Source organism: Magallana gigas, chromosome 2, assembly GCF_963853765.1.
Source record: "Magallana gigas chromosome 2, xbMagGiga1.1, whole genome shotgun sequence".
NCBI lineage: Eukaryota > Metazoa > Mollusca > Bivalvia > Ostreida > Ostreidae > Magallana > Magallana gigas.
In genome coordinates, this window is record NC_088854.1 from 14,634,773 (window position 1) to 14,647,733 (window position 12,961).

The 12,961-nt window shown below is 32.6% G+C and overlaps 1 protein-coding gene across 2 annotated transcripts; it reads left to right on the top strand.

The window, feature by feature from the left end:
* Nucleotides 1-1,690: 1,690 nt before the first annotated feature.
* Nucleotides 1,691-11,891, top strand: LOC105327950 (putative T-box protein 7). 2 transcript variants are annotated; one of them, XM_066075175.1, is made up of 11 exons: nucleotides 1,691-1,813; nucleotides 3,347-3,761; nucleotides 4,689-4,956; nucleotides 5,188-5,387; nucleotides 6,675-6,851; nucleotides 7,247-7,290; nucleotides 7,433-7,528; nucleotides 7,700-7,783; nucleotides 9,393-9,467; nucleotides 9,716-9,817; nucleotides 10,044-11,891. In XM_066075175.1, the coding sequence occupies exons 2-11, from the start codon at nucleotides 3,373-3,375 to the stop codon at nucleotides 10,094-10,096; spliced, it is 1,488 nt and encodes a 495-aa protein (XP_065931247.1). In that variant the 5' UTR covers nucleotides 1,691-1,813; nucleotides 3,347-3,372; the 3' UTR covers nucleotides 10,097-11,891. The 2 variants fall into 2 exon arrangements, with proteins under 2 accessions (XP_065931247.1, XP_034304007.2); XM_034448116.2 differs by having other exon boundaries at nucleotides 10,603-11,889.
* Nucleotides 11,892-12,961: the final 1,070 nt, after the last annotated feature.

Consider the following 12,961-nt stretch of genomic DNA (forward strand, 5'->3'; position numbering starts at 1 on the left):
AACCATTGTAAAACGTTTCCGGATATTCCGTAGGATTTTAATTTAAAAAGGAGACCTTTGTGCCATACTCTTGCAAAGCATGTTCATAAATATAGCAAAATTAGATTAAAATACAATCGGGAAAGCAAAATTAGATTAAAATACAATCGGGAAATGAAGAAAAAAATAACCTGGTAATCTGCTACAGAGTGGTAAAGTTTAAGATATTTGTAACTTTTACATAATTTTACTTGTTATCCAGATTGAATTTTTTCAGATTCAATGTCATGTTTTTAGCGGAATAGTAATTGTTACATTTGTTTGTTACGCTGAAATCCCGTTACGCGAACTGTATAGTGTAATATTAGAAGAAAAAAAACTTTCTGCAGTTATCATATTATACCCTTCTATCATAAAACTTACGGACTTAGAATTAATTTAATCTACATGTATCATGCATCTTTGATTATGGGTATGTTTCATGTGTTTCCCGATATTTGCATATTTGTAGGTGAAAACAATGATTAAACGCAGTATTATTATTATTGCTTGGTCGAGCATATTTAACGATAAAATGACATTAGTAATATTAGTTAACAAGTGACCTAAAACCCAGCTCTAAATACTGCGATTCTTTGCACAAGATCTTTTTAAAAAAATCAATACAATTCATCTATACATAACTTTATTTGTCTTTTATACATATAAATGTCAAACTGTTAATCTAATTTCACATAAAGGCGTCTCGAAAAGGTGTTAATGAATGGGCTGTCAACACCATCCTAAATTTATTTGTATGTTCGCAAGTGGCAAAACATAAATGTGTTTATGTTCCGTCGCTGTTTGACAGATTGAAATATCGAACTGGTTCGATTTGAACATATTTTATTGTGTAAATTACACAAAAGGATTGGAAACAAGTTTTTACAACTTACAACTTCCTCTCCTAATGATAATATCTACAATATATACAATTGTCAAAGTATATTACATGTTACTTATAGCCATTGACTTTATAATAATTTGATTCATAAACATGCATTTACAAAGTAAACAACCTAACTGGTTTAAACAGACTAGAACCACAAATTTCTTGTTTTTAACCTTTCAAATTTTAAAATTACTTATCATATTTAAGCAGTACACAAAATATTTTCAATATTAAACTAGTTTTGATAGGTTATGATTTTTGTTAAATATTTCAACAAGAGGCTTAAACTATATATATATATATATATATATATATATATATATATATATATATATATATATATATATATATATATATATATATATATATATATATATATATATATATATATATATAAACACATATCAGACTAAGAACAGTGTGGAAGAAAGTTAAAAGATTATCATTAATATTTTTTATAATCTAATTTATATAATATTATGCATTATCGAACCATACATTTTTTCCAGGTTTATGTTAAAAACATACTTATCACAGTTAAGTGATGATATAAAAAAATAATTTTACCTGAGCTGGTAAACAATTCAATATACAGTAAATGTAAACAATTACTCTTTTTTAATGAACTTTTATGAAATAGCGGGCATCAGTTGCTCCCTTAATTTCATGTAACAAACACAGACAATTCTAATTCAAGAAGGTGTAATCATAAAGAGAGCTATCCTATTTTTTCATGAAGAGGCTACAAACTGCCAATACCGAACGGCGCATGCGTGCCGTGCTGGAAATCTGTTCATAGGAGATTACAAGGTGGGTATGCTATCTGTCAAAGCAAATTGCCAGTTTTAACCATTCGTTGACAGCAGAGTCAGGAACACTGACAACCCTTTTCAACTAGATTAAGTAAGTACGCCAAATCTTTTTATGATAACATAATTTTTAGCTGATATCATGTAAAAAAAAAAAAGATTCAACTATATCATATTTACAAAAACTGAACAGTTTTGGAGATACCGCTGCAATTAGTATAGTTAACTTTTTACTGAACGTTGATATAAAATGAAATGTACAAAGCATAATTCCAAGCAATACAGCTCACTTTTTATGATCTTTTCTTATACATAAAAATAAAAATAGGAGGTTTATACTTCAGTTCAAAATTTAAAATGTACAAGTAGGCTACCTACTATGGCCTTTAATTCTTTCATCATCATCTGTATGTCATATTCCAGTAGCGGATGTGTAGCTCCCGGTCAGAAAAAAATATCGGATGGACGACCTGGGAGCTACAGTTTCGCACGTGTTAAAAAGTTGCAATTTACGGCGCACAAAGCATGGGACTGATTAATCTTACTTCCACATAAATTCTGTGGAAAAAAATTAGTACCATTAAATTTGTTCGGCAGTTTATTACTACTATCGTCACATTACTTTTCATATACACGCTAACCGACATCGATCAGAAAATGAAGTACATTTATATGTTAACATCACGTGCAGATCGAGAGTCGCCATTTGTATATGCAAACAAACAGCACCACTTCACACTACAGAACTAGTGATGGTGTTTAAAAAATTATCCGAGGGATGTAAAGTGCCGACATCTGTAGTAAATCTGAGGATTTTGTTTGGGAAGTACATATTTAGTACAGAATCTGTTTGGATATAAAATCAAGCAGTCCAAAATTAACCTCATTTAACATGTATGGAACTCTAGCTCCCAGGTCTTCGATCCCATTATTTTTCTCAGCCCGGGAGCTACAAACATGTGTATTAACATGCGTATGTATGAAAGATAATCGTATATGTTTCATTTCTTTAATTGTATAAAAAAGAAAAAGTCTTATCTTAAAAGCTCAAAATTTTATAAAAACAACTATTTTAAGCTCAAAATTGACGAAGCTTTTATTTCATTATTATACAAACAATTAGAATGATACGTGTTAAATGGAAGGCAATCCTCTTTTACCATTATGACAAAGACTGACGCGAGGCAAAACACCTGTTGATGTTCAACAGAAATTATCGCTTCAACACTTCGATAGTTTGACATTTTAAAACCCTATCCAAAACTTGCGACATTTCACAGTTATTTACGATTGGTCTGTGTCTGAAGAATCTTGCTATTTTAAAAATTGTTTTCCAATAATGTTTTCACAACAGATGGAACTTTTTTTATTATCTACCTATACCGGCAATTTAAGCTATTAATTTTATTTTAGAAATTAAAACCCGTTTAAAATACAAGGATTCGGAAAGAGGTTTGATTTAGGAATCCATGTTTCAATTTTGTCTGGGGTTGCTTATTATTTATTTATCTATTTACATGTAGTTTATAATTATTTTTTTTATTTATTTACCAGTACTCAAGTTTGACAGCATCACGACTTGAAAAATTAAAAGTATTAAAACAAAATTATCAAAACATTTTTCTAGATACTGTAGCCTTTAAAAGAACAGCTATGAACCATAAAAGCGTAATCATACGAGGAACCAATGGTGAATATTTCTTACAATCTTTAATGCACAATCCAAACGGAAAAGGCTGCATAAGTGTTTCATCTAAGTCCTCGGCATCACTTGGGTCGTCTAATGAATCGTCCTCGGAAATGGAGGCCCAGTCATCAGACTTAGACTTGTGTCAACCCTACGCCCAGTCGAGCTCTTCTGGGTATTCGGACCAACAGACGTCAACGTCTGATGAAGAGAAATCCGGGAACTTAATTCTAGACACTACGGCCGATTGTATTCAACAAATAAATGGCTCCGTCACTTTGTCGCTGATGGAGGCAAAACTATGGTACACATTTCTGGGGCTAGGAACAGAAATGATTATCAACAAAACCGGAAGGTACTATTTTCACACATGAAATCTAAAAAATATTATCTGTTCAAACGGGAATTATTCCAAGATAATTTATAGTTTGTAGCTTGATTTTATAACTAGTTGATAATTGCGCGACAATATTTGGAAATCAAATGTGCTAATTCAAGTTCACATTTACAAATATCTGCACTGTGTTCAATAAACTTATGACATGTCTACTTTTATACTACGTATGCTTTATGATGTAAACCTAAATAGTTTTGATTGCATGAAGCTAACGCGCAATGTGCATACTTATCTAGGTCCAGTTATAATTTGGAACGATCAAGCAATTTTTTGACAGAAAAATCCATTTTCCGTTCATTTTCTTTGCAGAGATTCCACATGGCAAGACTTAGTTATGTTTTCGTAACGATCGAGAAATTATTGATAAGCTTCTTGGACTTTGAAAAATTCCAATTATTTTCAGCTTCCGTTTATTTCTAAAATTTGCAGGGGTTGCACATAGTGAAATAAATTTGGTATGTAAAATCATAAGAATATCAAGGAAACTACTACTTGTAAAACGTTTAAGATTACACACGTTATGCTTAATTGATAGATTGGTGCATCTCGGATATTACAGGTAGATTATTGATTTTAAGTTAAAAAGCTCAATTTCATTCCATGTATACTGCCCATAATAAGGCTTGTGCATTCTATTACATGTATGTACATGTATGTCCAAGGGAGGGGGCATAAGTGATTCAGATACATGTACATCTCTTGTTTCGAAAGAAATGGAGAATGGAGATGTTCCGACCCCTTAAACCGTGTTTATGATGAATATTTATGGAAGAGAAAAATGATTTGATAACACTTTCATTGAAAAAAAAGAATCCTTCATATAATTTTTTATGACACATTAAGTCTTATATTTCTAGGTATTTATTTATCTATTTGTTTGTTTAGGAGAATGTTCCCATATCTAGAATTTTCGCTGCGAGGTGTTGATCCTGTTGGTTTATATGACGTAATATTTGACATCATACCCGCCAGTAGCAAAAGTTTTAAATTTCTTAACAATAAATGGATTCCAATGGGAAGGAAAGAAGAAGAATTTAAAAATTATCCATTTAAACATCCAGACTCCCCACGAGTTGGCTCAGATTGGATGACTCGAAAAATTTCATTTGAAAAAATAAAACTTTCAAATAAACCAGGCACAAAAGCTGGAATAGTAAGTAAAATCTTATTTTAATACCATGTATCATTATGATGACTTTGTATGTATCTGGAAATAACACTTTATCATAAAAATATTTGGTTTTGGAATGCTATAATTGTACTCAAAGGAAAACGTTTAAATCTCACTATAATGTTCGTTTAATATACCACTCTTTAATGATCGGTAATATTGCAATAGGTACGGCGGATAGAAAAATCATATAGCAAAACCATATAATTATAGTTTACCCTGCACACACTGCAAAAATACCTGGTGCGTATCTCCATCGTTAAACACGAGAGAGACGATGAGCTGTCGGTTGTAGAGTTCCCTATCCGAGCCACCACATTCATCGCGGTGACGGCCTACAACAACAGAGAGGTCACCAAACTCAAGATCAACAGCAATCCATACTCAAAGGGCTTCCGTTTCCCTATGAAAAGGTACTGTTTCTAATTTTATGTACTATTATGACTGCGCCCATGCGAAAAGGCAGCTTTGCACACTGGGAATTTTACAGAATTGTATATAAAAAACACATCTTAAAGATGGTTTTGTGATCTAACTAAAATTATGGCCGTTCGCAAATTTTTAGTCTACATTTTCTCCATTACTGACCATTAGTATAGTTAAGCTATTAAGTAGCAACGCAAAATGCTATTGCAACGAGGATATAGTGAGGTCGTGTTACGTTATTCGTGTTTTCTTCTTACCTATGAATTATAGACCACTATGAATGTATGATTATAGATTAAGTTTTAAGAATAAGTTTTACATGTCATTGCCTAAACATCCTCCAATAAATAGAATTGTTTAAAATCATAAGATATATTAAACTTCATAAGTCCTTTCATTTGGGTGTGTGAAACATTAGTAGTAGTAGAAGAAGTAGTCGTAGCAGTACGTGTATTAGCAGTACGTGTAGTAGTAGTACGTGTAGTAGCAGTACGTGTAGTAGCAGTACGTGTAGTAGTAGTACGTGTAGTAGTAGTACGTGTAGTAGTAGTACGTGTAGTAGCAGTACGTGTAGTAGTAGTACGTGTATTAGTAGTACGTGTATAAGCAGTACGTGTAGTAGTAGTACGTGTATTAGTAGTACGTGTAGTAGCAGTACGTGTAGTAGCAGTACGTGTATAAGTAGTACGTGTAGTAGCAGTACGTGTAGTAGCAGTACGTGTAGTAGCAGTACGTGTATTAGCAGTACGTGTAGTAGTAGTACGTGTGGTAGTAGTACGTGTAGTAGTAGTGTAGTACGTGTAGTAGTAGTACGTGTAGTAGTAGTGTAGTACGTGTAGTAGTAGTACGTGTAGTAGTAGTGTAGTACGTGTAGTAGTAGTACGTGTAGTAGTAGTGTAGTAAGTGTAGTAGTAGTACGTGTAGTAGTAGTGTAGTACGTGTAGTAGTAGTACGTGTAGTAGTAGTGTAGTAAGTGTAGTAGTAGTACGTGTAGTAGTAGTGTAGTACGTGTAGTAGTAGTACGTGTAGTAGTAGTGTAGTACGTGTAGTAGTAGTACGTGTAGTAGTAGTGTAGTACGTGTAGTAGTAGTACGTGTAGTAGTAGTGTAGTACGTGTAGTAGTAGTACGTGTAGTAGTAGTGTAGTACGTGTAGTAGTAGTACGTGTAGTAGTAGTGTAGTAAGTGTAGTAGTTGTACGTGTAGTACGTGAAGTATTAGCAGCCTCTTAACATTTTTTCATCATTTATTTACATTGCTTTCATATCAAAATCAGAACGAGAAACCAGTCCTTTGATAGACTAGCGACTACAAGTGATGAAGACACGGGCACAGTCCAGACCCTCAGGAGTCACATAGTCAGTTACCCAAAGACTGAAGACACGGGAACAGTCCAAACCCTCAGGAGTCCCATAGTCAGTTACCCAAAGACTGAAGTCACAGCTATTTCTGAGTAGGTTGCGAACTGTACTAACTTAGCTTTACTTGGAATTCATTATCATCTTTAACTTTGTTCTTTCACTGCATAAATTTGAATTACATGTATGTTTGTTTAAATCGGTATTTTAAATAGGCAATTTAATCGGTAAAGTTTATTTCTGTAAAATGAAAAAAAACCATGGAAATATTACATGATTATATGAAACGTATTTACGTATCTGTTCTGAAATGGATATCTTAATGCATTTATTTTTTTGTTAGAATAAGCACAAAAAACAGAAGTATTCATTATTTCTTCTTTCAGAGGGCGAGAGTCTTCGGCAAGTTTATCACGGAGTTGAGATGATACCTCCTTCATGCGTAAAAGTTCTAATGAGTGTTTTTATTTCCATTTGACTTCATTTTTAGGTTTCCATTAGATTTATCCATCCAAAAAAGTTGCATATATAGAAGTAAGTCAGGTATACTGTTCATAAATACAAGAAATTTGAAAATAAGTTTAAAATAAAGAGTTGTTCCTCTTTGCTCTAGCTAATGTATTAACATTTCTGGGTTTTGAGCATATATAATTTTCATGAATTATGTACCCTTTAGATAAGAGTTCCCCTCAAACAAAGGAAATGGTAGACAAAGCAACACAGACAGATTTAAGGATGATTGAATCCGGATTCTGGAATCAGCCAAGTGCGCGTAAGAAATCTCTCTCTCGAAGGAAATACATTCTCTCTCTCTCTCTCTCTCTCTCTCTCTCTCTCTCTCTCTCTCTCTGTAAGTAATTTGTTTTATGAACAAGAAATTACATTGTTAGGAAGTTTATAAATTTTTTATCAGTTGTAAGTTTTGTAATGATTGAATTTTCAGGTCCTTACGCCAACAGTCTTTCAGAGATGACCATGCAGCGTCATACCGCTTATCCCATTATCCACAGAAGTATCAACGAGCAAGGTCAATATAAAATTCAATTCTCTGTGATAGAGTTCTGTGTACATACAATGATATACTGCGCTAAACTGTAAAGACGCTTTACTGCATTACAATAGTCATGAATATAATATAATTATTGTATTAATTAAAATAAATACAAAGGTTATGGTACGTGTAATATATTGAATATTGTGGAATCTTTTTTAGCCGTGCTCTGCTGAAAGGAGAATCCTGGCTGTATGCAGGCAAATCGCAAATGTTATTATAAATAGCACAACTTCAAAAGTAAACAAAAATCCAAACAGCGTCAAAGTAAAAGCTTCCGCTATACTAAATAGTTACACAGAGCTACGTTTTGTCAAAAGTGTTGGCATTTTGTTTCGTTTTTTTAATTTCGAGAGATTTGTCTATCTTTTTTAGTTTTCTTATCAACTAGACTTTGACCCGTGCGTGCACGGGTTGACATTGCATATTTTGTCGGGCATTTACGAAATAGATACATCAAATTTGCACACCATGTTGTCATTCAGAACTCTCGGAATGAGTTAGAGTTATCTCCTGTATTTTCTTTCATGAAATTTTTAATGAAAATTTACACGTATTTGCATTATCGTTTTTGAGTTTATCCATGCAAATGTGATATTGTGGAAACATAAACTAAAGAGCCTCCCGTGATTTAGTGTGAATGTAATGAGCATGCGCAAGATTGTAAAATCCGAAAAATTCAGACGATTTCCGGATTTTTTAAAGGAATTTACGTTGATTATTAATTAGCGAAGCCTGATTGAGAAAAAATATAAACAAATTGGTAATCACCAAGTACCAATGATGTTAAAAATATATAAAACAAAAAAGGCAGTACACTTCCGATTTCTCGGTATTAAAGCCCAAAAATTCGAGTCTATTATTTTAATATAGTAGTATAGATAAGGTGTTTTAAAAACAAGACTTTGCATTTTGGACACATACAATGCACATGAATTTCCATGAACTACTTTGCTGCGCATTGAAGAAATGGGGATTGAATATTATATAATGCTTGTTGCAAAATTCAAGGCAGCAACTGTTGAACTTTTTTCTACTAGACGGACATATTTTTGTTTATAGCCGCTTACAAAATTTGGTCGCTCTCAGACGCTTTGCCAACATTAAAAGCATGAGAGAGAGAGAGAGAGAGAGAGAGAGAGAGAGAGAGATATTTGACTACACAATATGCATAAAGACACACCAAAAGAGCCCGGCTTTCAGTACTTTGATTATTTGGGGGGGGGGGGGGGGGGGGGGTCAATGTCAATGTTCGTGGGTAGCCAAAATTTTCCTGGTTCATGGTGACATTATTTTGTTGGTCATGAGCAAGTTCGGGATAGTTTTAATAAACACCTAAGCAAATACTTTATATACGTTCGTGGGTATGTAAATTACTGGGCTAGGGCTGCCTCGAAGATTGATCCCCCACAAACAAATAATGATGTTTTCAAAGAAGATATTAGAAGTAACCACTGATCGAAAAAAACTAATAAAAATGTAACAACGCGTACGCATTGTCTTTAACTCACAAATTTACATCTTTACATCAAGAAGCCCTTTTTTAAAAATTCCTGAATTGTTTTATCTTTCCATTTCATTTCAGACACATGTGATGTCAAACTTGCGGCAAAAAAATTTCGAGAAACGACATCGTCAAGTCCACAGGCATCTCTGATACGTATGTTGACTGAAATTGACAATCGTCATAAACATAATTTCATTTTGATTTCCTCGCGATGCCAATATTTTATGGAACGTCTATTTAGAAGAGATAAATATACGTTCTCTCTCTCTCTCTCTCTCTCTCTCTCTCTCTCTCTCTCTCTCTCTCTCTCTCCAAGCACCAAATCTCTTTTCTTTAATTTCTTTATCAGTCTGCATTAAACATTTATTCATATAAATATATATGAATATACATCACTTTAGCAAACAATTGTGAGAGATCACCCATATTCCTCAGCAATTCATCTGATCATTGCAAGGACCATCGTGGAGAAAGATTAATGGAGTACAACGCCAGAATAGAAAGTACGTCAAAATACAGAAACATTATCATGAAACTGTTGTTAAAAATGATGCAAGGGTAATCTTCAGAGTAGAATAGAATTTTGCAAAAATATCGGATTAAATGTATTTAAAATAGAAGCTTCCATTTTGCAGTAGTACTGTAAAAAGGAAGAAAAACTTCCTAGGTAGAGGGGTTTTCTATAAGAATTTTTGAACGGTTTGGTTTACTTTCTCTTTATTTCAACAGTGTGGAAACGAGACGGAAAAAGATCTCGTTATGAAAAACCTGACGTTATATGAAAAACAAAAATATAAATCTGAAACAGAAAAAAAACAGATTTAAAATGTATGTATTTTATTTAAGTGTTTCTCTCGGTCTGCTTGTGAAGCAATCAATTTCTTCTTTTGCTTCTGATCAAAACAACAAAAAAGCGACAGCAAATAAAACAAAATTAATTTCGAAGACATCTTTGCACCAAGTATTCAGATTGAAGAGAAATTATCATAAAACATGAATTAATACCATGTATCATCTTCGTGTAAATTGATTCAAAGTTAGACGCTTGAAAATCACCACCAACAACAAATATATTCTCATCTTTGAAAAGAACATTCAGGGGGTCGCATCATCAATTTTAAACACATGTGTAGGTAGAGGAACGTTGCTAGAGAGTCATTGGGTAGAACGAATCCGTAATTTTGACGTTTATTATGGGTTTTTTATATATTTGTATCAATCTGTTACCTTTGAAATTATTTAGATACCAGACCATATTTCATTTACTTTAAAAACAATTCCATTGCAGTCATTTCAAGCAAGGACACCATAAAAAAAGAAAAAAGAAACTCTAAAACTTGAGTGGATATTGTTGTTATAAATCCATGTCATTAAATTGTCTGAAGAAGCTAATGTATAAGATGAGTACTTGTTTTTGAGCTTCGAACTGTGAACTGTTTTATAATTATTACGTTTCCTTTAATGCTCATTTTTTTCATAATTATGATGTTGTAGTTTATTCAACCTCATTGGCGTGAAGTCAAAAGGTTACGAACATTTGAATGATTCACTTGTATCTTATATTTTTAGTTTATCTATTTCTAAAATCATGTTCAAAATCTTGTGAAAGCATTGTCTTTCTATGGTATTACTGTGAAGTGTATCTTTTGTTGTACATGTTGGATGTTTTATTCCATCTTTTCTGATTGTCTTAGAGAGATTTGTGTCAGTAGTCGGTGTCTGCATTTTTCATTCACCCTCTTATCTTGAATTAAAAAGGATATTTGATTTGTCCAAAACTGAGTTTAAATTTCCTTATGAAGTTAATAAGATTAAAAAAAAACTCAAAATCTTGAAAAAGAACAAGGAACATAAAGTTTGTAAAGTTTATTTGACCAAGTTGGCTTACATTTTTTTTTTGCTCAATTACAAGACTTCTTCTAAAGATTAAAAAGAATCAGTAATTGAGGATATTATGTTTTACAAAGATGTCTGACGAACTTTATGAATGCTATTTGTAAAAAAAAAAAAAGGAAATCGAGTAAGTACTTTACAAATTATCTAAAATGCTCACATTTCTCTGATATAGACTATAAAAATTAAGACTTTGAGTTCAAGTTCTCTGTAAAAAGTGTATGAAGAAAATCCTCCGCGAAACATTGACTAAGTAAGTATGAAATAAATGAATATTTTTTTACATGAAAATATTCAGTTTATACGAAGACTTGTAATTTATTTTAAACGGTGTTATTTATTTTTAACATGTTTGTTTCTATTGATTTTTATACAGTATGCGTGTACTAAGTAGTTAGCAACTTTTGTGTCAAAGTTTAACATTGTTAATTCTTACGAGCGATATGGCTCATGGGACTCTTGTTTCTATTTCTGTCATATTATGTCTTTTTGTAATATATTTTGACTATATATAATGTTTGGTTGAATTCTTTTAATAAAACTTCTACGGAATCAAAATAAACAATGTACGGACATACCTGTAAAACTTCAACATGTAACGTGTCATCTGATTGGTGTATTTAGTCACGTGTCAGGGTAAACAAAATTACTTATTAGGTTTGTTACTGACAGACTACAGATATATTTAAACAATAAAATGCTTTACTATGGTGATTCTTGCGGGATACATAACCCGCTATCATATGACCTGCGTTGGTGGGCTATGTAATTTTGTCTGCAATGATTGCTGCCTTCATAACCTGTAGGAATCAACAAAGAAATCAATTTATTTTTTTTATTTACATATTTCAATTAACTAGTTAATAAATTGGTCTGAAAAAAATAAAAAAAAAAATCTACATGCGTTAGACAGAAAACACAACCAAATCGGCTTTGATGGGAACTTGAGTCTGACATCATCATGATTATTTTGAGCAGTTCGTGATTTTTCTCATAACTTTATGAAGGTTTCGACCAACCGATAAACGGGGCGCGAGGAGGTCAGTTCCGTTAGTTTCTAAAGAGCTATGAATTACAATCAATTGCAATTTCTGTAAAAAAAAATAAATAGAAAGAATATTACAAAGTGGATGTAAAAATATGGAGTTTGTCTGTCTCATAGACAGCAAAACCGTCTGTGAGACTCGATTGATCAACCCGATATATTTCTGTAGTACGTCAGTAACAAACCTAATAAATGCTTTGTTTTTCCAAGGAAAATCACTTTTACCTGGATTTTTTTATGATCACCACTTCTTGTGAAATGAGTGTCTCACTTATATACTAGTATCGTTCAATTATAAATACAATCGAACTTTAATATATTTTACTCATTTAATCGAGCACATGGCTGCTTAAAGACCAGTTTTAAAGTAGTCCGAGTATCGCAATACGTCATGATACGGATTTTACAATATTGGTTCGACTTTTACAAAGCGTTTTAGATACCCGGTATTGATTTTGCTCTACATCGCTGTTGTAAACAATGGCAATAATAAGCAATTAGAACGGTAATATATGTATTCTATGAGAGATAGAAATGATTAATGTTGAGAAACTCGATTCTGTAAAAGTAAAATGAAAAACGAAGTTTCTGATTAACCAGGATCTCAGGTACATGTATGCTTTTATCTTCTTTGTTTTGATGCCCCCCCCCCCTCCCCGAATTTTTTGTTCTTGTACTAAACCGGTTTAAACTTAGAGACAGAAGCTAT

Excerpts from the sequence above, each read along its gene's own strand:
- LOC105327950 (XM_066075175.1), top strand. The coding sequence starts at position 3,373 with ATGAACCATAAAAGCGTAATCATACGAGGAACCAATGGTGAATATTTC. Across the intron at positions 3,762-4,688 it reads ATTATCAACAAAACCGGAAG|GAGAATGTTCCCATATCTAG; the intron begins GTACTATTTTCA and ends TTGTTTGTTTAG. Across the intron at positions 9,818-10,043 it reads GTACAACGCCAGAATAGAAA|TGTGGAAACGAGACGGAAAA; the intron begins GTACGTCAAAAT and ends TTATTTCAACAG.